The sequence below is a fragment of the Vitis riparia genome, chromosome 5, assembly GCF_004353265.1.
Source record: "Vitis riparia cultivar Riparia Gloire de Montpellier isolate 1030 chromosome 5, EGFV_Vit.rip_1.0, whole genome shotgun sequence".
NCBI lineage: Eukaryota > Viridiplantae > Streptophyta > Magnoliopsida > Vitales > Vitaceae > Vitis > Vitis riparia.
In genome coordinates this window covers 21637489-21664512 of record NC_048435.1, presented here as the reverse complement: position 1 = coordinate 21664512, position 27024 = coordinate 21637489, and the positions used below count along the sequence as shown (strand labels likewise).

At 37.2% G+C, this 27024-nt stretch overlaps 2 protein-coding genes and 1 long non-coding RNA gene across 4 annotated transcripts in view; 1 reads left to right on the top strand and 2 right to left on the bottom strand.

The window, feature by feature from the left end:
• Nucleotides 1-2: 2 nt before the first annotated feature.
• LOC117914400 (protein farnesyltransferase/geranylgeranyltransferase type-1 subunit alpha) lies at nucleotides 3-5884 on the bottom strand. Its single transcript, XM_034829743.1, has 5 exons — nucleotides 5575-5884; nucleotides 3008-3117; nucleotides 1615-1735; nucleotides 1353-1448; nucleotides 3-671 (listed from the first exon to the last, which is right to left on the bottom strand). The coding sequence occupies exons 1-5, from the start codon at nucleotides 5806-5808 to the stop codon at nucleotides 237-239; spliced, it is 996 nt and encodes a 331-aa protein (XP_034685634.1). The 5' UTR covers nucleotides 5809-5884; the 3' UTR covers nucleotides 3-236.
• Nucleotides 5885-6088: 204 nt separating this feature from the next.
• The window catches only part of LOC117915417 (gamma-secretase subunit APH1-like), a 29933-nt gene continuing 8997 nt past the window's right edge, over nucleotides 6089-27024 (top strand). The window contains exons 1-5 of the mRNA XM_034831004.1: nucleotides 6089-6295; nucleotides 7536-7691; nucleotides 9007-9092; nucleotides 10545-10670; nucleotides 10944-11071. Of these exons, the coding sequence (XP_034686895.1) occupies nucleotides 6183-6295; nucleotides 7536-7691; nucleotides 9007-9092; nucleotides 10545-10670; nucleotides 10944-11071 (609 nt within the window). The 5' untranslated portion in view covers nucleotides 6089-6182. The remainder of the gene's footprint in view (nucleotides 6296-7535; nucleotides 7692-9006; nucleotides 9093-10544; nucleotides 10671-10943; nucleotides 11072-27024) is intronic.
• Nucleotides 20777-23251, bottom strand: LOC117915418. Of its 2 annotated transcripts, none has more exons than XR_004651386.1 (3): nucleotides 23085-23251; nucleotides 22954-23012; nucleotides 20777-21226 (listed from the first exon to the last, which is right to left on the bottom strand). It is a non-coding gene; the product is annotated as an uncharacterized LOC117915418 (long non-coding RNA). The 2 variants fall into 2 exon arrangements; XR_004651387.1 differs by having other exon boundaries at nucleotides 20777-21207.

The following is a 27024-nucleotide window of genomic DNA, read 5'->3' as shown; positions in this document are numbered from 1 at the left end:
TATGATGACAAAAACATGCCCTGGTAAAAATGTGTCAGTAGTTGAAACAAGAGTAAACATAAGCTGTTGATGTTCCAGATAGATGGCAATTATTGCTCAGCATGGAGTTGCTCAGCATGGAGTTGGGTTTGTAAACTCATACAACATACAGACCACGAGAACTTAGATGGCCAAAACAGCACATCAAGGGATAGGGGAAAATCACAATCACAGCACATCCTTTGCCTGCCCTGATCCTAAGCTGTTTGAGCAGGGAGCTTGTTCTTGCGCCATGCCCAATAGTTTACCCTCATTGGATCCATGTGTCCCAAGACTGAACAGACCGCTGTTGCCAAGTTGGAATCAGACTGATCCAAGTCTGGGGTCTTCAGTGCGTCCACGGCATTGATGAAGTCTTGGCTTGGTTGGAAACCATGACACAGAAGATCCAACAGTGTGCTCAGGGCAAACACTGTGTTTCGTTTGGCACTCAAAACCGTCAAACACACAGACGAGACTTGAGGATCATTTACCCAAGATTGGGCGTCATCTTTATAAAGGCCTCGGAGGTATCTCCATGGGCTTTCATTTTCAGGTTTGGCTATAATGGCTCCAACAGTGTAATTCACTTCAGACTCTCTCATGGCTTCCAGGCCTCCCAGGAAGGGAGATTTTGTTATAACAAAATATCTCTGCAACAGATAATTATTTCAACATCACAAAGAAAGGTTTTATTTGTAGAATGACATAGGACACATCATGCATGTCTACAGCATCTGGGCAAAATTTCATGACTGATTAGAAAGAGAAGCCATTTGATGCAGTGATAAATTTGAACTTCAGGAAATGTTACGAAAATAGTGGAACTTGGGAAAGAATTTGAAATTATAATTCAGAATCTAGAACTAGGAATTAATTTGTGTATAAGAAACCAACATGCCTAACAGAATTGACACAAAAATTCAAGAAATCCTGTGTATACTTCATAATTATTCATAATATTTGTGATACTCATTTGACGAAGTTGTATAGCTGAATGTAAAATGTTCATATAATTCATGAATCTTTAAATCAAACAAGGCATAACAATGTCGAGTAACATCAAAATTGGATCTAATCAGATGATTGCTAACTTTCCATCCATTGACACCTTTTTTACTGCTTGTGTTTCATCCATTGATAAAATGGATATAATCACCTAACAAATCTTTCAATTTTTATTACAAGAGATTGAAAATGAGAGTATAGAAACTTCACCCACTGCATTAATACCTCGGTTTACCCATCTTATATCGTTTTTAGTCAGAAAACCCCACTTTATCACTGTCATTTTTTTTTTTTAAGATCTAAAGGCGCACAGTATTGAAACATACCTGATTCCAAGCAGAATTGTTAAAAATGTCATCTTCAAGGAGCTGCTTACAATAGGCAAGTTCATCTTCCCATCCTCCTAGTTCCTGAAGAACCCACTGCATTTGAACACTTATGTTCAGTTTCCAATTTTGCCTTAAAAAATTAACAGAGGTGGGACAAATGGTGCTGAAAGCAAATTAGACTTTCTGATGATTAAGAAACAGGAGAGTTGCACAAAAAATTTAGCCTAACAGAGGAGAGGAGACAGGAGACCAAATATACCTGCCTATGGGACCATGCATGGTAATTTTTAGCATCAAGGGAGAGTATCTTCTTAGTGAAGTCAAGTTCCTTACTCGTAGCATCACTTCCCAATTTCTCAGCAACCCAGCGCCGATGATGCCTACAATATCTATCACCAAGATCAATCCATAGGGTACACTGGGAGAGTAAAAATAGACTGAAAAACACAAAAACTAGGAATCGACTTGAAAGTTGGCCGGAAGCAGTTAAACAGAGAACTCCAGACAACGCCTACGATATCTATCACCAAGATCAATCCATTGGGTAAATTGGGGAGAGTAAAAATAGACTGAAAAACACAAAAACTTGGAATTGACTTGAAAGTTGGCTGCAAGCAGTTAACCAGAGAACTCCAAACAACTCCATTTTGATATATCCTTCTAACTTGAAAAAGGTTGCAAGTAACTTTTTTACCAGAAATAAACAATTTATTGACATAAATTTTCAAATACAAGTGAAGGATGAATAATCCTTCTAAAAATACAAAGGATGGTAAAAAAAGAAATGGGAGAAATACCATACAGCTACAAGAGTAGCAAGGTAGCTATACAGATTAAGGATGAAACAAGAACATGCACAAAATTCAGAAAGAATATACAACTCAAGGGCATACAAAAATCCCTTATTAAATAAACCCTCTGCTCAGCTCACGTTTTGCTAAATAGTCTGTAGCATCGTTAGCTGACTGGGGGCAATTAAAAGAACAGCCCAAGTTACTAGCTGACGAGAACTTTGGCATACCAAACAAGCATGTATGGAAAACGTGCAAAGATGGAATTTGTAGAGATAACAGAAGGAAAAACAAATTCAAAGAATAGTTCTTTCATAAAAAAGCATCAATTAATATACAATAATAATGAAAGAGAAAAAAAATTCTAAAGCTAAAGTTCTAGAATGATGACTTAAGTATCTAATGGAATCATGAAGGCATTACAAAGAGAAACAGAAAGAGTCCTTGAATGGATGATCCATCGACCATAAATAAGACTGGAATTTTATTGGTACCTCAAGCCACACTGAGAAAGATGTAGAAAGTCAGGTGATGAATTTCCAAGGGCATCCATGAGACATAATGGAAGCTAAATTGAAATTTCAGCAGTAACCTCCATGATAGCATGTTTAGTGTTTTAAACTTCTACCATCACCATCTCTAGCTTTCAAGGACAAACTATGGTTTGGATTTCACAGAATCCATTTAACAAAATAATTTCTATAAACAATTGACCTGGTGCAGGATTGTAACATCTCATTTGAGAAGCTCTCATCAAGTAGAAGCTCCTTATTTGTTCCCTCACAAAGCCAGGGGGTGGGGATGTGGAGAGGGAGAATGGAAAATATAAATGACATTAGTTGTATTGATACTGCAGCTCACCATATCTGGTAGTTTTTGGGGTTACCATTGGCCACCTTTTTGATGAAATTCAGTTCCTCATGCAAGTCAGCATTAAGTGCCTCAAGTATTAGGCGCCTAAAATGCCATACCTACAAATAAGAACAAACGTTTATCAGCCTCAAATCCTTAAAATACAACCAATGAGGCTTTGAAGAAGCTTCTTCTGAACTGAAAACTGACCAAACACTCCCCTATGTCATTAAAGCTGTCTGAGACTAATATACACCAATGCCAATGTTCATGGTTTTTTTTTTTTTTTTGATAAATAAATTCTATTAATTTCCTATCAAAAAAATAGGAAAAAAATTATATATATATATGGTTTACTTTTAACCATAAATTTCCTTGTACAATTCATATATAAAAATATCTCTAGCTTCTTGCACCTATAAGGCTTTCACATCTAAGTGTTAAACAAAATCTAGCTGTCTTTTGGAGAATTCCAAAGTTGCTGCAAGTATGAGCTAAAACACCAGAAGGAAGCCTCATATCTAATTTCTAAAAATGTTCTTCATATTATTCGAAAATGATGAAGATGAAATCGGTATGTGAGTTAATAAACCCCAATTCTTGACAAATAATTTATCTAAAGACACATCAATCATTTAATATTTCAAGAACTCTTATTTAAGTACTCAAAGAAGCTGAAATTTAAATAATTTTAATTACACAATTAAAATAATATGCTACTTTATATGCACAAACATTTGTGTGCATGTACATAAAAACCAGAAGTTAACAACACCAACTCTGAGAAGAATGCCATATTACAAAAAGGAGTATGCAAGACATAGTTATCCAATTACAAGCCGAGTGTCAATCAACTCGATATATATTGTTGTTCTATTACCCATCATCTTAACCTTTTGGATTAATTGGTATTTCAACGTAGTATCGAAGCTTTGGTTCTTGGAGATCATAGCTTAAAACCACTCTGTCCTGTTACTAACCCCCCACCCCACCTATTTACCAAGCCCATTTGTGAGGGAGGAAGGTCGTAAATGAGGCAAGGTGTTGGGTATTTGTCAGGTTGAGATGTATTGTTCGCCAACCTTATAATCTAATCATTTGGGTTAATTGTCAAGTTGAGATATATTGTTTCGCCAACCTTATAATCTAATCATTTGGGCTTATTGATGATCGCTTACGATTAATTGCCTACTCATGAAGCCAAAACTCACATTACTAGGACATGAAAAGTACATGGATGACAATAGGGATGAGTTTCCAAGCAACTCACCCCATCCCTCCCTTCTGCTACTAATATGGTTTGGGAACATTATAATCAGGGAAGGGGCAGATTATAAATTTTTCTAAAACCATCAGGGTCAAGCCGACATAGGATTTTATCAGCCCCACCCTGCTCTGTTCTGGATAGGAAGTAAATCTATAGCTTGACTTTATTTGTTCAATCAATAACAGTATTATTTTAACCATTCACAAATCACAACCTTAACACTCAACAAAAGGCATCTCCTCATCATCCCAAAACCAGCAATTTCATCACTTGAAAACAAACCACTTTGCAGGGTGCCATCTGTCATATGCTACATGAAATTGCAGGCCATTTCTTTCTCCCTAAACAAAAAAATCCATTCATACTGCTATCATCTGCCATATTTCTCAACAGCAACACAAAAGCCTCTACAAATGTAGTCAAGATAATTTTGGTTAGTGGTGTGATTCAACTGGATTGGTTAGTAGTGTGTAGTTCCAACGGTGTGGGTTAGCAAGGAGAGTTTGCTTTTGTAATTACCTTATGGTTTATGGTTTTTGGTATTTCTTATGTCTAGTTCTTGTTTGTAGGAGGATTTCTCATCCTCCTATTGTATTTCTTATTTACAAAATTAATATATCACTTTGTTGTTTCTCATAAAAAAAAAAAAAAAAAAAAAATCTAGTCCAGATAATTTTAATACAGGTGATGGAGCATGTGGATGAAGTAAATGAATCCAGAAATGGCTCGGAAGCTTCAACAACTTCTAATCCAAGATTCTTTCTAGCACCAACCCTAACCTTTTCCGAGGGCATTAACAATTTTGAGCATGCAATGAAGGAGATGCACCCACCCCACTACTATGATCCCATCCCTTGCCCCATTGCTAAGATCCTATTCTCATTGTGGCTTTTAGGATCCATCCTTGCCCTGGCCTGATCTGCCATGCATGCCAGGATCTCATCCCTGCTCAGCCCTATACTGGTTGGTCTGAGGATGTATAGCAGGCTTTAGAGCGGAGTTACAACAAAGTAATTCTGCGAATGAGGAAAACACTTGGTACTTGGTGCCCCAGTCAGCTCGCCGAACTGATTTGCCGACACTCACAGTAACAAGATCACGAATGGGCATTCATGTTATGTGAGTGTTCGGCAAATCAATTCCGATGAGCGGATTGAGAATTCAGCATGATTCCAACCAATATCACCTCTAATTCCTCAAAAATTTACACCCACACCACCGCTTCTACTCGAGAAGCAATTCTTCCAATTGCTTCATTTTCCAAAAATAAATTTTCCGCGAAATCAAAATCAAGGTTTGAGAGAGTTACCGTGTAATTGCCGGCGTTCATGTGGATGGCTTCGGCGGTAACGTGAAGAGAACGGAGAGATCGTTCGTCAGCAAAGTAGACGGCTCGGAAGTAGTCCATGGTTTCAGTGAAGTCGTCCTTGTAGGCGATGGGGACTACCGGATTCGGACCGTCGTCTTGCGGGACCGGAGTGACGTCCGACCATTCCGGCCGCTGGCTTAGAGGACGTTTCTCGCCTTCCTCCTTCCACTCCATCTTCGATTCGAGGTCTCGAGGTGAAGCTTCAGAACTTTAACAGTGAAGACGACCCTACAAGGCCGAATCTTCGATCCAGTGCGGTTCTCAGTTTACAGTCTCTGACTTGGTTTATTTATTTTTTTATTTTTTTATTTTTTATTTTTTATTTTTTTCAAAATGATTTTTTATTTTTATTTATTTATTTATTTATTTTTTATAAACGAGAACTCTATTTTGAATGCGCTGAGTCACGTGACTTTTGAGTTGACCCAAACCCTTACACTTTCATCAAAGCAGTGATCAATAAATAATTCTTCATATAGAAGTTTCCATTTTCGGTGTTTGATTGGTGGGAAAATCACCTCTAGTTTCCCACCCCTGAGAAAATCCACATGACAGTCACAGCAGGGATCGGCTACGCCTTGATTTCCCTAGGGCCTTCCCTCTCCCTCTTCGTCTCTGTCATCTCCAAAAAGCCCTTTTTGATCCTCACCGTTCTCTCAAGGTACTTCAACTTTGTTGCTGAATGTTTTCCAGGGAAATGTTAGGGGAGATGAGAAAGTAAAAGTATTTTGTAAGAAAGTTTCCTTGGCTGTGACAGAGAATGGAAAAACCTCCATTTTGATTGAGCTCAATAGGAGTACTGGGTTTGGATTCTACTTTTGGAAGCCAAAAAACTAGAGAAGAAATAGTTCAAATGTTTTCTTTTATTTTCTGCAATTTTCTCGCAGCCAAGCGGAATTTTACTCAAAGGGATGTGGGTTTTTCTCATTTAAGCGAAATGTGAAGTTTATGTGTTTAATTTTGTTCATTGCTGGATATTAGAGGAAATAAATGGTATGTTGTTTGGTTTTCACATGGTCTGTTTGGTTGGTTGGAAAATTTTTATAGAGGAAAATAAATTTGAATCTTTTCGAATTCTTTGTGATCCGAGATTTGGACTGAACTAGCCCTAATACAACTATTTGATTATAACTTTATTTTCTGGTTTTTGATTTAGTTTTCTCAGAAACCAAACAAAAGGGGGTAATGGATTGTATTGAAAGCTTAGCTGATAATGAGAAGAAAGGAAATATGTAATTGTTTTCGTTATTGTTCAACCTGTACTTGAGAGAACTTTGTTTAACATCATGCTTTGCTAAAGAGTAGAGAGAAATGACTGTTTTTTTTTCAATGGTTTGTTGTATTGTTGAGAAACTGAAGTGAAGAGAAGGAATTGAAATGTGAAGTTTTTAACCTTTTGATACTTAGTTCCTGAGAACTGAAGTTTTCCACTTAAGTTGAACAAATAACATACAAGACTTGTTTGTTATTATTATCATTTTTATTTTTTGCCATGTTTTGTTGGAAATCAAAGCAATCAAAAGTGTAATAATTCAATCTTTCTATCTCTTTTTCTTTTTCTCCTCTTCAGTTTCTTAGCTGTAAAGGAGCATTGTGTTTCCATTGGCATTACTTGATCACATTGGGGAAAAACTTCAAGTTGTTCAAAAATTCAGAAAAGCTTTTTATTTAGTTATTCTTAATTTAGGTGAACTTTTGTATGAATTGTTATCACGTGGATTGTGTGAAAATTGTTCCTGTTGGATGAGTGTTGATTTTTATTATGTGGGCTCACATTAGTTTTTGTCTAAAATCTTTAAAGCCAGTCAAAATGACTCATGTTGAAAAAGTGAAGATTTTAAATTTTGCTATATTCCATATTTTATTGGCTCTCATGGGTTTTCTTAATGAATGCAATGTAGTACACTGTTGTGGCTCATTAGTCTGATCGTTCTATCTGGAGTATGGAGGGCTTTTCTTCCTTTGAAAACAACAGCATGGTGGCCATATGCAATTCTTATAATCACATCCATTGCTTTTCAAGAAGGGCTCCGGATTCTTTTCTGGAAAGTGTACAAGTATGTTGAGGTCATGGTATTTCATTCAAAGTCACTTATATGTTTCTATGCCATGTGATTGTTATTCCAAGCGAAACATTACCCCTATAAGATGGCTTGAAACCTTGAATTGCACTCTTCTTAATGTTGGATGCACTTTTCTTGACTACTTTTTATCCATTGTACTTATGGGGTGTGAAATGTCTCTTCCGATAACCCTTGTTTATCAATCATGGTGAATATTCTTTTACTGTGCATCTTGGATGCTTTATGGTCTGAATATTCTCTGGCGTATGTGAAGTGATTCAGGATCTGGGAAATCTTTGGTACCGAAGCAAAATTCAGAATCTGGGAGTTTCTTGAAGAAATATTTTCAAGATTCTAGAATTTTGTGCAAGATTGAATTTGGGAGTGAGAATAGCAGTGTGTTAGAAAAAAAGGAAGCATATATAGTCACTGTATTATTGAGATAGCTTTATGAACTTTGCAAATCGATTTGGAATTACCATTTTCTCAGCAAAGAATTTCTGAATCTTTGATTCTTGTGAAATGAATTCGGATTCCATATTCTTGATGAAAAATCATGTGTTATTTTGGGAATTTCTGAGAATTTTAGTAACTGGTTATTTTTTATAAGTATGCTGGACTAGTAAACAATGATGTTTTAGATTGTGAAACTTTCAGCATGCCGATGGACTGTATCCCCCCTCTAGTCACCTGCATTTTACTTGATTTCCAAGTGTAAATGCTATGGAATTGATTAGAATGACTGCATTTTTTGTCATATGACTATTTAAGGTACATCTTGACTGAATGTTACGATTGCTGCAATTTCATCAAGGATGCCAAGGAAGCATTCAACTTCATGTTAACATTTGATTTCAATTATGCATCATTAATTTGCATCCTCTCACATCTGACCTAGTAATAGTCATTTTGCTAAATCTTTTAAATCTTTTTTTCCTGCAACTTTTATTACATGGAAACTTTCTTCTAGATTTCTTTTACCCAAATCAACTTGATCGTCACTAAAAACCTCCAATTCGTAACTAACACTCTTGGTTCCAACCTTACCTTCCATCTATGCAGGCTTACAATTCTTTTTATGTGTTGAAGATGTCACGGTCCATTTAATAGGAAGAATATTCCGCTTTTTGCATGACAGTTCCTGTAGTTCTTTAATTTTAGTACTCTTTTGAATTTGACTTTTGGTAGGAAAAGCTTGATGCTAATGTCAGCAAAGGATAATTTCCTTGGAACATCTTATGATAAAGAAACTATTATTATAAAAGTTATTTTGCTTCTCATAACATTTCTTTTGGGGGATTTATTTTAGGAGGTTGGAAGATATATTGGATGCTTTTGCTGATAGGGTCTCAAAGCCTCGCTTATTTCTGACAGATAAGATGCAAATTGCTCTGGGTAAGCTTTGAAGAAGCTTTTACATTCATTCTCATGTGCCAAACCCAAACAGGCTCATGGTGACCCATTTAAATTTAAAGTGTGCTATAAAATTGATCTTGTAATGGTTTTGCCTGTATTTCAGCCAATGCTATCTAGTCATCATTACTGGTTGCTGACTTCTTTAAGATTTAATTCATAACCTCCTGATGGCTCAAATATTTTTTTATGGTTTCCTACTTCTTATCTCAATTATAATTGTAATCTGTCTCTCTGTTTACAACAAAACACTGAAGTAGTTAATAGTTAAACATGTAAAATCATGGGGTGGTGGTAATTCTGATCATGCCCGGGGAGGTCATAGAATGATTGTGTCATAAAACAATTATAGTATTTTTTTTTGTACCCATCCTTACTAGCACCTCCAATTCAGCTACACTAATTTCTTGGACAGTGAGAACATGTCCAAAAATGCGTGCAGCTGAAATGAGGTGGTTCAGATGGATGAGTGGCAAAGGAAGAAAAAGATGTAAGGAGTGAATACGGCTGTAGGAGAATACATATGGTACAATTGAGTAAAAGATGAGACTGGATTGTCCAAAATAGTCTAGACATGTGCAATGGATAGCAATATACAAGCCTTGCTCTTTAGAAGTAATTCGATTCAAGTTGAAGGTGATAAAAGGAAGAGCAAAGAGCAATAGGGTCGAGGTAGTTTTCAAAACAGAGAGAGAGAAGTGGGGGATTGGTGCTCAGCAGTTGAATATCTTTTATTGCTTAAACTGTGTTGTCATCAGAGTCTGTTGAGGAAAAAAACTGAGGGAAGAAGCAACCGTGCTTTTTTCAGAGAGCAGTTGCCTGGCTCAGGATTCAGATGGTTATAGGAGCCACAAAGAAGACCTTATATTGAAGTTAACTGGTTTTCATCATCATCATCCATACTCTTTGAATATTATGAAGCTATCACCTTGATTTAGCAATCATTGCCTGTTAATGTGAAAACTAGCCTTTGACTACTGTACTCTACACTCTATGGAGGGGTGGAAATCCAGCTCCCAATCAGTCCATCCTAGTAAATCTTTGACAATCAAGTTTGACCTTCTTGGGTAATTCACTATGAATGCAATTTATTTCATGGTTTTGGTCCTATTAGCCTTGGGTTGGAGTGCAATCATGTCATACTGAACATTACTTTCCAACTCGGCTTTTTTTTTTTGATAGATAATTACTTTCCAACTCGGCTTTGAAACCATGTTTATGTCACAGATAGTTTGCTTGGGATTTGTAGCAAAGCTACCAACTTTCTTATTCCTCTGTGATAAATTATGTAGTAGTGGCTGAAAGTGGCATTGCATGCTGTGGGTTTTCATGAAGATTAACATGGATAATTATAATTCTGTACCTTATGTCTTAAACATATTGTTCTCTAATCCAAGTTGTGTATTTTTTTCATTTCAAATCAATTGCATACAGCTGGTGGTTTGGGCCATGGCGGTGCCCATGCTGTCTTTTTCTGTCTTAGCCTCTTGACACCTGCATTTGGTAGAGCAACGTTTTTTGTTGATAGGTGCTCCGAGATACCATTTTTTCTTATTTCTGGTGAGTCAATCTTTCTTACAAGGTTTTGGTAGACCTATTTATCTGAATATTATTTAACTTAAATGTTTAAAGCATATTTGTTCATACCAACCTATTCTATTTTATTTGATGGAATCTGTGGATTAGGGTAGGCTAAAAAATTTTAGTGAATATGTCCAATATTTTAAGAGCTTTGTATAAATAAATATTCATGGTAAATTGCCTGTAGTTGGCAAGTATTTTGACAATTAGCCTGATCAGAAGATTCTTTGTCTAACCATTTTTGCCTGGCAGCACTTATCGCTCTTGCATTTGTCACAATCCACACATTCTCGATGGTCATTGCGTTTAATGGATATGCAGAAGGGAACAAGGTGGACCAGCTTTTTGTTCCTGTAGTTCATATGGTTGCAGGAATGGTGGTAAGTATACATGCTTTTACTCTGTAATTTTGTATTTTGTAAGTTCTGAAGTCTAATCTGTAATTGGCAAAATGGGTATGCAAATTAGTCTGTTCCTGCATTGTCTGAGCAACCTATGATCAGGCGTAGTGTACAATCTCAAATATCTACAAGACCCAGAAGATGAGAAACCCAGAAAAGGAAAATAGCTGTTTATGGCTCATTTGGTGTTGAAATGCTATCAAACATTAGTGGTTTGGATATCATTAGTTGTTACAATGACATTTGTGTTGTTTTTGAAACCTATTCATTTTAACTTCCTTTAGAAAGGTTTCACTTTCTTGTTTGTATATTGTTGGAAGATTTGTGAATTAATAGGTCTGAAACCCATCCTTTCCAGCAACCAAAGAAGTGTACTCCAGTTTACATGGTCTTACGCCTTCTCAATATCTAGCTTGCAAAGGATGCCGCCACCCCCGCCTTTCTGCATTGAATCAATAGCCTCATTAGCAATCAACGAGGCATCCAGGATTTGCCTTCCCTCCACAAAAGCATTTTGGGACTTGGAAACTACTTTTCCCACCACCTTCTTAAGCCTATTAGTTAGCACCTTTGCTAACAACTTGTAAAGGCTACCCACCAAGGTTATAGGCCTAAAGTCCTTGAGATCTTTAGCTCCCCCTTTCTTAGGAATTAAAACCAGAAAAGAGGCATTAATGCTCTTCACAAACCTGCCTCGTTCATGAAAATCCTTAAAGAACCCCATTACTTACTTCTTTAGAAAACTGCAGCTGAACTACCAAAACACCATTGAGAAGTCATCGGGGCCAGGAGCTTTATCACCATTGAGGTCCCAAAGAGCACCAAAAACCTCTTCCTCTGAAAAAGGGACCTCTAACAATGCTGCATCTTCACCTCCAAGGACCCCAACCTGCAGCTTGTTGCATTTGGGCCTCCACTCCTCTGAATCAGACAAAAGAGAGTGGAAAACCTGAACCACCCTATCTTTGATGTCTCTCTCTTTTGTTGCCCAAGTCCCATGTACCTTGATCTTCACTGTAGAGTTACCTCTCTTATGAGCAGTAGCCATTTTATCGAAAAAGCCGGCATTTCTATCTCCCTCCCTCAACCATATCTCCCTAGATTTTTGCCTCCAAAAGGTCTCTTCCATCAACACTCACTTCTTGTACTTCAAAGCTTGCTTCCTGAGGCTTTGTTCTTTTGCTGACAATGCCCTGTCCCCTTGTACGGAATCCCAAAACACCACGTGCTTCAAGGTTGACTCCTTTCTAGTAGAGGTATTTCCAAACACTTCTTTGTTTCAAGTCTTCAAGCTAGCCTTAAGTGCTTTCAGTTTTTTAGACAGGATGAAATTGAAAGACCTCTGAATTGGAAACCCATCCACCAACTCCTTAGCAAATCCTTAAAACCATCTTCCTTCAACTACATATTCTCGAATCTGAATGGGGAAGGTCCTTTCCTCACGCCTCCACCGTCTAACAAGATTTGGGCAATGGTCAGAAACGGGTCTGGGAAGAAGACATTGAACTGCCCCATTGAAATAGCATTCCCAATCCCCGGAAACTAGAAATCTATCCAACCTTGATTGTAATTAGTTATTCAATCCGCAATTCCAATTCCTTAATGACCTCCGAGAATCTTCTCATTGCTGAAGACAGTCTTGAGTCTCTGTTCCATTCTCTCAAGAATCTAACAACATTAAAATATCCTCCTATGCACCAAGGATCTTGCCACAAATCCTTGATAGCCCCTAACTCCTCCCATAATTCTTCTCTAAGCTTCCCAACAGAAGGGCCATACACCCTGTAAAAACCCAATAGAAACCATCCTCTATATTCTTAAACCGACAAGAAACCGAAAAGTCTCCAATTTCCATTCCAGTAAGCTCTAACACCCTACTGTCCCAAAAGACTAACAACACCCTCCCCCCCCATCGGGCCATACCCCAAGAATTAAGAGCACCCCACTCCAAGAACCTGCCTACCCCCGAAGACTGACCAAACTACTCGATAAACTTTGGAACTTAGTTTCTTGAAGACAAACCAAATCCCTTGATCAAGGATTTTTTTATATTTCTTTTATCACCATCATTAACCCTTCTCACATTCCAAGAGAGAATTCTTAGATTCATTTACCCACATAAACTGAACCCCCGTTCTCTTGGGAGAGAACTCTTCCACAACTTGAGCCTTTAAAGTTAATGGAACACTTCAACCTTCTAAGTTCCTTTTCAAACCTTGAGGATTCAACCTTTGCCCTTTTAGACCCAAACCACTAAGCCTTTTGATCTTTCCTCAATTTTCCATTTCTTGAGCAAAGCTAGAATTTCCTCCTCAAATTCTATAGTTGGCATGCCCAGAAAGTCACTAGACTAGGCAAGGCAACTTGATTTCCACTCAGTTGACTCTGCTCCACACTCAAGCCGCCCCATTGTATTGTCCCTTTTCTCTAGGCTCGCCTCCTCTACCATAACCAGAGCCCTTTCCTCCTTAGAAGAGATCACAACAGAACTCCCATAAGCCAAAACTGCATTTAGAGGACAAAGACTCGTATCTGCTTCAACAACCTCCACATCCAAGCCACAAACAAAATTGCAATCCCCTTTCAAAACCCTTCTCTAATAAGAAGGAGAAGAAGAAGAGAACTCCTGTACCCCCTAAAGCACCAAAGAAGAAGAGGAACAAGAGGTGTACCTTGTTGCTTCAGCCTAGAGAGCCTCGTCGGTGCTAGAAATCCAAGACGAAGGTGATGCAATCATCTTCGACTGGAAAGTCTCTATAGCACGATCTCCCCCAACGAGAAGCCCTAAAGGGCTAGCCATCCCCACAAAATTCTCCTCCCTATTAAAGAAAAGGCCACACCCCTAGGCTCGACCTAATCCACCATCTTCTCCAACATCCAACCCACTCACCTTGTGGACCTTTCACAACGACAATGGGCTTCCCCACATAGGCCCACTTTCCTCCTCTAAGCCACGACCTTCTCCAAACAGTCCCTTTTGCCAATTGAGCACCCCCTGCTTGTTCGTAGGGGCGGGAGTGGGAGATCTCTGACTTGTTAGTGGATGATACCTTAGTCTTCTACGAGCCTTCTTTAGATCAGATGACCTACTTGAGTTGGCTTCTTTTATGGTTCGAAGCCATGTTGGGGTTGAGGGTAAATTTGGACAAAAGTGAGCTCATTCCGATGGGAAGAGTGGAGAATGTAGAGGAGTTGACTCATGAGTTTGGTTGCAAGTTTAGCACGCTCTCGTCTTCTTACTTGGGTCTTCCTTTGGGTGCTGGTTTCAAGGATGGGGCAGTTTGGGATGGTGTAGAAGAGAGGTTGAGGAAAAGATTTTTCAATTTGGAAAGGCAATATATTTCCAAAGGGGGTAGGCTTACCTTGATCTGGAGCACTCTGTCCAATATGCCTATCTATTGTATGTCCTTGTTCTATATGCAAAGAAGAGTGAGATTGAGGTTGGAGTGGATCTAAAGGGATTTTCTATGGGGAGGTGGGGTCCTCGAGAGGAAGCTCTATTTAGTAGATTGGTCTTTTATTTGTTCAGATAAAAAAAAAAAAAAGGTGGTTTGGCTGTGAGGAATTTGGCATTGTTGACTCAGGTTCTTCTATGCAAGAAGAGTGAGATTGAGGTTGGAGTGGAGCCCATCGTGCATGATATTCCCGCTTCTTCAGTGGTGGAGATGCCTTTTTTCCACATCACGGAAGCGAGTGCAGAGGAGAAGGACAAATCCCCTTGGGTAAATAAGAAATTCCTTGGTTTTTGCAAGACTGTGGGGGTCTCGGTTGAAGGCTTCGAAGAGGACATTTTGAGAATCCTCAAGGAGATGGAGAATAGGAGATGTTTAATCAGGAAGCACAATGAGAGCAAAGGGGAACGTCTTCGGTTTCAAGGAAGGATAGAGAGTTGAAGAAGCTAGTTAGCTCAATTAATTATGATGGATTAGCTGGAAGAGAGGCGGAGGAAGGGGTGTTGGGAAGGCAAATGACTGTGGTCCCTTATGAAGCTTAGATTATTATCCTGGAATGTCAGAGGCTTGCATGACCCAGATAAAAGGATGGTCATTAAGTCGATGGTAAGAAAACATAAGCCAGATTTAGTTTGTTTTCAGGAGACTAAAATGAAGGAAATGTCTGAAAGGATTGTTAGAAGCCTGGGGATTGGTAGGAATTTGGGTTGGGTGTCTCTAGATGCAAAGGGATCGGCAGGAGGGGTGCTAGTAATGTGGGATAAGAAAGTCTTGGAAGGGCTGGAGTTTGAGGTGGGTTCTTTTTCTATTTCTTGCCGTTTTAGAAATTGTGAGGAGGGCTCTGTTTGGGTTTTCTCTGGGTTATATGGCCCGTCCAAAGGATGACTTGTGGTGGGGGGAACAACCTTTGGGAGTCCAATATCCAAGATTACTTAGCGTAGTCACGGATAAAAATGCTCTTATTTCATCAATTCTTGGATATACCCGCCCATTTTCTTGGAACTTCAATTTTCGCCGAAATCTTTCTGATTATGAGATAGATGATTTAGAGGGCCTTATGCGATCTTTTGATCATCTTCACATATCACCTTCCGTTCCAGATAAGAGATCCTGGTCCTTATCTCCTTCAGGTCTCTTCACAGTCAAATCTTTCTTTCTGGCCTTATCCCAATATTCTGAGTCGCCTCCAGTTTTCCCTACCAAGATTGTTTGGAATGCTCAAGTCCCTTTTAAAGTCAAGTCCTTTGTCTGGTTGGTGGCTCACAAGAAGGTTAACACTAATGACTTGCTACAATTGAGAAGACCCTACAAAGCACTTAGTCCTGACATATGTAAGTTGTGTATGAAGAATGGAGAAACAGTAGATCACCTTTTCCTTCATTGCTCTTTGACAAAGGGGTTGTGGCACAAATTATTCCAATCAGCAAAGATGGATTGGGTTTCCCCAAGGAGCATCTCTGACATGTTATTTAGTAATTTTAATGGTTTTGGATCTTCCAAGAGAGGGATTGTCTTATGGCAAAACGCGTGCATCGCGTTAATGTGGGTGGTGTGGCGGGAAAGAAATGCAAGGATTTTTGAGGACAAAGCAAGGAATGCCGAGTATCTTTGAGATTCTATTTGTTTTCTTACTTCTTTTTGGGCTTTTTGTTTTAAGGTTTTTAAGGGGATTCCTCTTAACATACTACAACTTGATTGGTTAGCGGCGTGTAACTAGAGTGTCTTCTTTTCCCTTTTTGTACTTTCTTATATTTGTTTACTTGTAGTCTTGTTTTTCTTTGTTGGGAGGATTCCTCATCCTTCTATTTGTACCTTCTTTTTATCAATATATTCCTTTGTCGTTTCCTATCAAAAAAAAAAAAAAAAAAGGAAGGGAGAGGAGGGAGATGTGGGAAGAACTAGCCGCTGTTAAAGGGCTGTGGAATGATCCTTGGTGTATAGCAGGGGATTTCAACGTGGTGCGTTTCCCAGTTGAAACGAGTAATGGCAGGCAAATGTCAAACACGATGAGAGAATTTTCAAGCTTTATTGATGAGTTTGAATTAGTAGACCCACCACTGGGAGGTGGAGCTTTTACGTGGAGTGGAGGGGAAGGAGGTTCTCTAAAGGCTCGGTTAGACCGTTTCTTGTTTTCAGGAGATTGGGAGGAACTTGTATCGGGGGCAATGCAAATGCTTCTCCCTAGACCTGTTTCTGACCATTGGCCGATTTTGTTAGACTGTGGTGGGATGAGAACAGGTAAAAGCCCATTTAGATTTGAAAATATGTGGCTGAGGGTGGAAGGTTTTATGGATAAGATGAAAGATTGGTGGCAGTCTTATAATTATAGGGGAAACCTAGTCTTGTGCTTGCGAAAAAGCTACAGGCTTTGAAATACGATTTGAAAAAATGGAATAAAGAGACCATTGGCAATGTTTCTGTTAGGAAGGATGCAGCCTGGGAGGAATTAAACCATTGGGATAGTTTAGAAAGGCTTGGCTCCCTTTCAGAGGAAGAAAAAAGTAATCAACAGATAGCCAGAGACGAATTCAGCCACTGTGCTATCCTTGAAGAAATTTCTTGGAGGCAGAAGTCGAGGGCACTCTGGCTGAAGGAGGGAGACAACAATACCAAGTTTTTTCATCGCATGGCTAATGCTAGGAGAAGAGGAAATTTCATCAGTAGCTTGACAGTCAGGGGTGTTCAGCTGGTGAAAGAGGAGGAGCTCAAAGAAGGAATTGGTTCCTACTTTAAATCTTTGTTTGAAGAACCTCAGGTGAGAAGACCTGATGTGGAGATAGGTTTTTTTAAAACTCTTGACTCCTTGGATAATGAGAGTTTGGAAGGGCACTTTTCGGAGGAGGAGGTTACCAAAGCTCTCTCAGATTTGGGGGGTGATAAGGCGCTAGGGCCGGATGGTTTTACATTGGCGTTCTGGAAGCTTTGTTGGCCTATTGTCGGGGGGGAAGTGATGCAGGTGTTTGAGGAGTTCCACTTGCAGAATGTTGTTTGCCGAAGCCTTAATGCAACATTCTTAGTACTTATCCGAAGAAAGGAGGGGCTAGTGACGTGCAGGACTTTAGGCCTATCAGTCTTGTGGGGAGCCTTTACAAAATTATGGCCAAAGTCCTTGCAAATAGGTTGAAGAGAGTGATGGGAAAAGTGGTTTCGTACAGCCAGAATGCGTTTGTGGGAGGGAGGCAAATCTTGGATGCAGTTTTGGTAGCTAATGAGGCGATAAACTCAAGGAAACGTAATGGTGGGGCAAGTTATGTGTGTAAATTGGATATTGAAAAGGCTTACGATCACGTAAATTGGAGGTTCCTCCTATCAGTTTTGGAAAAATGGGTTTCGGACCCAAGTGGCGAAATTGGATTTTTTATTGTATTTCAACTGTGAGAATGGCGGTGTTAGTGAATGGTGCTCCAACAGATTTTTCTCAACGTTTAGAGGCCTAAGGCAGGGAGACCCACTATCTCCTTATTTGTTTGTGCTTATAATGGAAGCTTTTAGCAGTTTAATTTCAAGAGCTGAGGAGAAAGGTTTTATTAGAGGATTCAAGGTAAAGGGGCAAAGTGGAGAAGGGGTTTCAGTGTCCCATTTGTTGTTTGCAGATGACACACTTCTCTTTTGCGAGGATAATAGGGATCAACTGATGTTTTGGAAGTGGGCTGTTTATTGTTTTGAATTGGTATCAGGTCTAAAAATTAACATGCAGAAAAGCGAAGTTATTCCGGTGGGGGACGTGGAAGATATGGACAGAGCAGCCGCAGTTTTTGGGTGTAAAGTAGGGAAGTTCCCTACTACTTATCTAGGGTTACCTCTTGGAGCTCGTCACAATTTGGGTAGTGTCTGGGATGTTGTAGAGGAAAGATTCAAGAGAAATTTGGCTACGTGGAAAAAACAGTATCTTTCTAAGGGGGGTCGTCTCACTCTCATTAAGAGCACTCTCTCAAATCTCCCCATCTATTTTATGTCGCTTTTTGTAATCCCAAGAAAAGTGAGACTCAGATTGGAGAAAATTCAAAGGGAGTTTTTGTGGGGAGATATGGAGGAGAGAAGGAAGATCCACTTGGTAAGATGGGCGGCTGTTTGCAAAGACAAGAGGTATGGAGGATTGGGGTTAAGGCATATGAAGGATTTCAATAAGGCTTTGCTCGGTAAATGGCTTTGGAGATTCCCTCTTGAGAGAGGGAGTTTTTGGAGGAAGTCATTGTTGGTAAATTTGGAGAGAAGGAAGGGGGTTGGACCACTAGAGAGGTGAGAGAGTCTTTATGGGATGGGCCTTTGGAAAGACATTAGAAAGGTTGGGAGGATTTCTCTCTTAGAACTAGAATTCATATTGGTAATGGTAGAAGCACTAGATTTTGGTGGGACATTTGGGTAGGAGACTCTAAGCTGAAGGATATGTTCCCTCAGCTGTTCAGAATGCAACGAACATTCTGCTGCAGTGGCTGATCTTTGGGGAGGCACAGGAGGGGGTGGTGGGGTTTGGAGGTGCACTTTAGAAGATCCTTTCAAGATTGGGAATTGGAGGAGGTGAGTCGTTTTCTGGAACATATTTCTGCAGTAAAGGTTCAAGAAGGGGTGGATTTCTTGGTTTGGAAGATTGAGAGGAGGGAAAGTTTAGTGTTAAATCTTATTATAGGTCTTTAAAGGGTGAGAATAGCCCTTTCTTTCCGGCCAAAGAGGTTTGGGGTTCACATGCCCCTTTGAGAACTCGTTTTTTTACTTGGGAAGCAGTTTGGGGTAAAATTTCTACTATTGATATGTTGATGAGAAGGGGTTGGTCTATGGTTAATAGATGCAATCTGTGTAAAGAGAATGAAGAATCGGCGGACCACATCCTTATTCATTGTGACAAGACTAGGAAACTATGGAATTCATTGTTGTCTTCTTTTGGGGTGATATGGGTATTCCCAGCTTCAGTGAGAAACTTGCTAGGCGAATGGAAAATTAAGGGCCTAGGGAAGAAAAGGAAAGCAGCGTGGAGATTAGCGCCTATTTGTCTCTTTTGGTGCATTTGGGGAGAGCGAAACCGAAGAACGTTCCAAGAGGAAGAAATGTCAGATACGAGTCTAAGGAACCTCTTTTTTCGGTCTCTTCTAGAGTGGTCTAAACCTTTTCTGGACTTGGACTATCTCTCCTTTCTGATTTTTTTGGGTGATGGGGTTGAAGTTTAGCTGTTTCCTTTTTAGTATGTTGTTGTTTTTGTGGCCTTGGGTTTGGCTTTCTTTGTATACTGCCTGTGTACATGGGGAGCGCCCCCTTTTAGGCGTGTTTTAATCAGTTTTCTTCTCTTTGTCTATCAAAAAAAATGTTTGATTAAAGTTAGGACTTTGAAATTCCTGTCTTTTTTTTTTTTTTTTTTCCCTCCAGTTTTGATAGGCAAGCAAGAAGTATGTATTAGTAGTGCCTAGCAAAAGGGCACCAAATGGCAAAGAACAAAAAGAGAAAAACAAAAAACAACTTCCTCACCTTATTTAGAGCTCAACCAATCGACAAAATCTACCATAAAATTGATGCCTCATCAATGTACATTCTAAACCAATCCAAAAAAAATACATATAGAGGAATTTTTTAGCATTCAAATAACCCCTGATCTCTCCTTTTTTTTTTTTTTGATAACCGTGGATGTTCGGGCCAAACTTACGCGCACCTCGACTAATCCCACGGGGCCCTGAAGTTAACGACCGGATAAACCTCCAGTGGCCCTGAGGGGACTCGAACTGGTGACCATTGGGGAGCAAACCCAAGGCCGGACCAATTGAGCTACCCCTCAGGGTTCCCCTGATTTCTCCTTTTAAATGGTCTAAAATAAGAACAATGGAATAGCCCTCCATGCTTCTTCTGCTTCTTCCAACAAAAGACCCTTGCCAACCTAAAAGGGTTGATCTTCCTAAAGAATGCATCACCTAAACTACCCTAAACCAAAAATAAAATAAAATAAAATAAAAAAGAAAAAATGCAGCAGTCACGAGAATGTGTCACCTAAACTCTTGTCTTGTCAAACTCTTATCTCCATTATAGTGTTTAGTACCCTTAGGACTCATTCAAGAATTAATGCAAATTTACGTAACAATTCCTAAAGTAATATCTACAAAAATTGGATCTAGTTATAAATGAAGAAATAAATAAAAATAAGTTGTCTATCTACCTTTCATCTTTATTCCTATAGGGATTAGAATTAAAAAATACCAAGTCCTCCATGGTATAAGATTTTTCCAAAATTGAGAGGATCTCATCTCAAGTAAACTAAAACTTTTCAAGTTATGTGCACTAGTAATCTTATATGTGGATATAAGATGCTCATTCCCTAATTTGGATGCCCATGAACCAAACACATCCTAAATGTTAAATTTAGCATTTGATATGCCCTTTTTTTTCCTAATAGGCTTAACATTTGAGATGTCAATGGTGAAACCAATTTTGTAGAGACCCAAACTTCTAGTTTGTGGTTACTAACATGGGTTATAAGTTTTTTAGATAGAGGAATAATTAATTCTCTCTTTTTGGTAATTAAAAGACATATACATACCTTCAACAGTGGAAGAAGAATGAGATGATCTTCAAACATAACTTCTGCAGATGTTGATCTAACCATCATATGTTTTACTTTCCTAAAAAGCTGGGAAAGCCGTCCACTAGTTGGGTCCACAAGATCCACACTTCGTATAATATCACCTTCATTATACATCAAAAACTGAAAGATGAAAAGTAAAGATAAAACCAAAAAACAAAAGCAGCCAGCTTATTTAAAGTTGCAGACATTTGCTAACGGAAATGACTAATGAGAGAGAGAGCCCTTTCATTAGTCATCAAAAAACAAAAAAGTGAAAGTAAAAAATAAAACCGAAACAAAATAAAAAAATTTTTTTATAGGTAAAGGAAAATTCATTAAAAGCCAAAGAGGCTAAAGAAAGAGTATACACGGAGTATACCAAGATACAAAGGAGCAAACAAGCCTGATCCTTACTTGGTAGTTAACCAGTCTACAAAATCTATTAAAGAGAAAGTGTGTTCCTCTATATACACCCTACCCCAATTCACAAAAGTGTACAAAAAAATGGATTTAATTTCTTGGTCGTTCCTCTCAACATCGTCGAAGGCCCTCCTATTCCTTTCTTTCCAAATGGTCCACACCAAGCAGAGGGGGCAGCTCTCCAAGCTTTCTCCCTTTTCTTGCCCACAAAGGATCCATGCCATCCCAGGAGGTTCCTTTTCACAGAGGAGTGCATCACCCATTGCACTCCAAAAAGGGAGAAGATCAGAAGCCATAACAATCTGCCCTTCTCACAAAACAAAAGAAGGTGATCTGTGGTTTCCACAACTTTTTTAAAGTTGCATATGTTTGGTGAAAAAAAATGAGAGAGCGCCGACAAAGCTATTTAGAGAGAGAGAGAGAGAGAGAGAGAGAGGGAGAGATTCGGTGAAACAAATAAGAGAGCACCTTCATTATAACCAGAAACCAAGAACAAAAAGTAAAGATGAAATCAAAAAACAAAAGCAACCAGCTTATTTAAAGTTGCAGACATTTGCTGAAACAGGTGTGTGTGTGTGTGAGAGAGAGAGAGAGAGTCCTGAGGGTATCAGGTCTAGGTGTACCACAATACAATTTCAAGCATTAATGCCTTCTTTTTATTGGTAAGAAACTACAGTGAAGCCATCAGAAGGGGGCAAACCCAGGAGCATGAGGGGTATACAAAGTAACAAAAAACACAGAAAAGAAAACCAGCAGCCACAAGGGTCCTAAGGTAGCCACAACTAATCAATGAAATCTAAATAGTATAACTTTTCTTCCCCTAAGGAATACCTAAAACACAGGAATAGTGATTTAGAATGATGACACTTCTTCTAGATACACCACGGTTAGCATTTTCCACTTCGATAGTATAAATATTTGGCACCATTTTTTGAACATCCAAGCTCCTCCAGGTTTTTCAATGAAGCAAATTGTAAGGAAAATAAGACTGCAACATACAAAGGTTCCAATTTGCAAATGAAAAATACGATTTAGTCCCTCTAGAAACACAAAAAACCACAATTAAACTGGGCGAGAATACAAAATGATGCATTCAAACAGTTGACTAGACAATTTAAATTCAGCCCCTAACCAGGCACACAAGCAACCCCATATTGATAGTGGAGATTCTGCAGAGCAAAGATTATGAAATCCACACAGTAAAGAAAACCAATAATTTGTAAAGAATTTCAACCATCCACTAATAAGATATTCCTTTCCCCTTAAAGTATAGTAGCAACCGAAACCCAATAAACCCTGGCCCATTTGAACAACATTCCCGCAGCAGCAACCCCAATTTGCACAATTCTGATAGATGTCATCTACATTGTTTTCTAGATAACCCAGACCCTGGTTTCACAAAAGAAAATGAAACGCAAAGAATAATGAAGGAAGGCCAAGAAGCTCACCAGAACATGGTCAAGGCACAAAGGGTCAATCCTCCTCGATTAAACCAATCCTTCTTCACCTGAAATCCCTCCACTGTCAACTACAATACTCTCGATCATCAGTGAAAGAAAAAGGGCAAAAGGAAGAAAACCTGGGAAGGCGAAATGAAGAGAAGGTGGAAATGGCGAGCCACCTTCAGAATCAAATCTCTCCAAAACTGGTACCTTGCCTCCCAGTCAGATCTTTGTCCGCTAAACGCCTTGAATCGAGCAGTGGCAATCGCTTCCTCCTCCCAATCCTTCACTTCCCTCCTTATGAATTCCCCACTGCCTCACTCTCCATTGCCTCCCCAAACCCCACTCTGCCTTCTGTTTGGTAATGGCCTTTTCAAACTGACAAAAGGGTTCTCTCGCCTTACTATTTGCAAAATAATAATAATAATTATAATAGAGATGATTAAAGAATAGAGAGTTTTCTCTTAAAAAAAAATAAAGTGTTTATAAAAATTATTTTATGAGAATTATTTTAAAAATTAATCATATATATAGAGAATAATTAAAAATAAAATATTATATAAAAAAAATATAATTATCAAATGAACGAGATAAATCTTATATTTAGAAAATAATCTCCACTTATTGAAAAGAAAAATTTTAAATGTATTTATCAAATTTCCAATAAAATGATTTTCAAGATGATAATCAAATACATCGAAAGATCTTCTAATATTTTCAAAAAGTTGCAATAATACCCTTATCATCAATTTATTTATTTTAATAATTTTGTTCTTAAACTTCACCATACTTCTCCACAAGCTTTTCCTCCCACCTCACTAGTTCATTCTATCAAGCTTCGCTTCGCAGGCTTCGCAGCCACCATCACTAATTGTCTCCGTCTCCTTTACAACCTCCATTGAAGATAATAAGTTATGAACTTAGGAATATCCTTTCTCATTATGGTTTTCAAATGGGCTTGATGTGTTGTTTAAAATTCTAGCTAGTTGATTCTTTTAGCTCCTTATTAAATTTATCGGGTTGTATTTTGTGTTGTATAAGTTTGTAAATATGTGGTAACTTACATTGTTATGAAAATTTTTGATTGATTAGCACAATAAGAAAAAAATTGAAGCTTGTAAACCAATTGGGAGATGAAGGTGATTGAACATTTGTAGAAGATCCTTGCCCTTAGGTAGTAAAGGGCAATTGTCATGGGTCGGTATAGCAAAAAATATCGGAATTAAAAACTCTTGAAGACCCCATCCTACATGGGTGGCTAGTCAAAAGTTGGGATTTGGGCCTCCAAGAACTCTTGAAAAACTATAATATGAGCAACCAACCTTTTATTTATAAATAAAATAAAATAATATATATATATATATATATATATAGGGAAAAAAATGTTATGAAAGTTTGATTTTTGAGTATAAAAATGAATAGCTCATTGAAAATGAGTTTGGGAGTGAAAAAACATGGATTTTTGTTGCAAAAGGTGTGAATTTTTTTTAGATCTTCAAATGGGTTTGTGGAGTTGTTTCAAGTAAAGCTGATGAAGATGATTAACAGGTTGGTCAAAGCCACTGTAAAATTTTCTTTTATTTTATTTTTAATATTTTCTAATTTTTAAAATTTTTGTGTATCTTTTTAATGTGATTATATTAATTCATTATGGATGCAATTTGAGAAAAGTGTAGACCTTAAGTTCTGTTGAAAGAGTGTTGTTAAAAATAATTTTGACAAAACAATTTTTAAATACTGTTATTTAATATTTTATAGAATAAAAGTTGTTTTAGAACTTAAAATATTTTAAAACTATTTTATATATTTTTAAATATACTTTTAAAATAACTTTTATGCATACTACCATATTTTTCATCGGTTTTTATATTTATATGATTATTTTTTAAAACAGTTATTAGAAAACAAGTGAAAACAACTAAAATTTGTTCTTTAAAAATATCTCTTTTTTTTTCTTTTTTTTTTTTTAAGAACAAAAATTTGTTTTCTATTTTTTTATTGTCAAAAATATTTTCATGATTTTTTGTTGTTAAGGACAAAAGACTATTTTAAAAATAGTTACCAAATAGGGTTTTATTGTTTGGTTTTTTATCTTGTTGTTTGCAAACTTGATCATTTTTATTATATTTAAAAAACAATATATTAATATTTAAAAAATAATAGATTAATTTTATTAAATATATGATCACGACATCATAAAATAGTAATTATTGAAGTATCAGGTTTAATATCATTTTATTAATTTAGAATATAAAAATATGAATTTAATTTATCTTTAACTTATCCTTAATTTATTTTTTCATTTATGGGAAGTATTGTATGGATTTAATTGATTAGTTAATGTTATCATTAAAAACATAAAAATTTGTATATTAAGATTAAATGAAATTATATGGATAGAAATGTAAGGATAATACAATTGTATTGTATTTGAAATAAATATACTTAACTATGAGTAAGATTTTATTTACATATTGATTAGTTTGGATGGTTAAATAAATTCAAATAGTGAGGTGAATTGTTATTTACACAAAGATGGGGATAAGAAAGCTTCAAGATGGAATAGTAGGATAGAATGGTGGTTAGAGGGTTGGAATGTTCATAAATGTGGAGATTTCGTTAAGCTAATTTCTAGCAATGGCATGTAAGGAATAAAATATTGATCTCAAAGAAAAATTTGTTGTAAATATATAATTCATGAGGAATGTTGAAATAATATTGTACACATAACTCAAAGTAATTATTCCACATCTTTATCATATATCAAATAATTAGATTGATAATTTGGATTTGAATGCAATTTGGTTACCTTATCAATGGATAACTCTCGTTTATTGTCATCTACATTTTCCCTTGCAATGCATGAAATAAAATATATAGTCTTTTGAATGAGTATTCAATTATTCCCTTCTTTTATTTGTAAAAGTGTTTCAATCCATTCTTTAAGTTTCCTTAAACCATTGTTACTGAACAAGAGCTACTTTTTGTATGTAGGGTGTATAGATCCTCTACAAGCCTATTTGACTCATCGGGCTATTTTTTGTACTCATTCATGTCTTAATACTACATAGTATTCCTTTCAATTATAACTCTAAATATCAATATACTTACATGACCTAGGTAAAAACCAAAGATGATTTTATCTCCTATGTTCATCATTTTTCTCATTATTGGGTGAGGTATTATATTGGTCGTTCCTTATCTCCGCTACCAATCACCACTACATATATTGAATACAATTCCTACAATTCATAAAGTACCTTAGTAGTTTACCTGTGACGTCTGACACTTGGCAACAAATGATAACACAATGTGACTATTTAGTCACATCATCACATATGGTTGCAAATTTATTCACCTCACATTTCCAAGGACATGTGAATGATATGTCTAATCAAACATGATAATTTATGGTAAACCTATAATCATAACCGTGTGTATAGCATGTAAATGATGTACTACTCTCCTATTGTTATGATAAAACCTTTAAAAACATGACATGATGTAACAAAATAAGTTTTTCTTAATAAATTTGTTTAATATGATTTTTAGTTTCCTGATCTATCCTTATTTGCATTAATTATTATCTAAGTATTTATGTCTGTATCACTTGCATTGTATATAACTTGTGTGTATTAGGAGTTGCATAAAATATTTAAATCATGAGTTTCTTATAAGATGAAAAGTAATTCATATTTAGTTCAGAGATTTGAGTAATCCGTCAAAAACTATAATGTACTACCTTCTTCTTGGGGGAATAACTTGTTTTGTTCATTTGAATGATTTTCTTATGGTGAATGTATTAATGTATATCATTACACATTAGATAAGACCTATAGTGAATTATGGCATTAACTATCGAGTAGTAATGATTTACCAAGCTATTATGTTACACATGCTCTCAATCTTAAGAAAATATTGAGCTAGTGTTGAGGTTTGGAATGACTTTGATATATGGTTAAGACCTTAAGATGGTTATATATTGTCTACGAATTAGATTATTATTGATTAAGACATGCGACAACAAGTATTCTCAAGATAGACCCTATGATATCTCATGGGTTTGAAACATGTCCT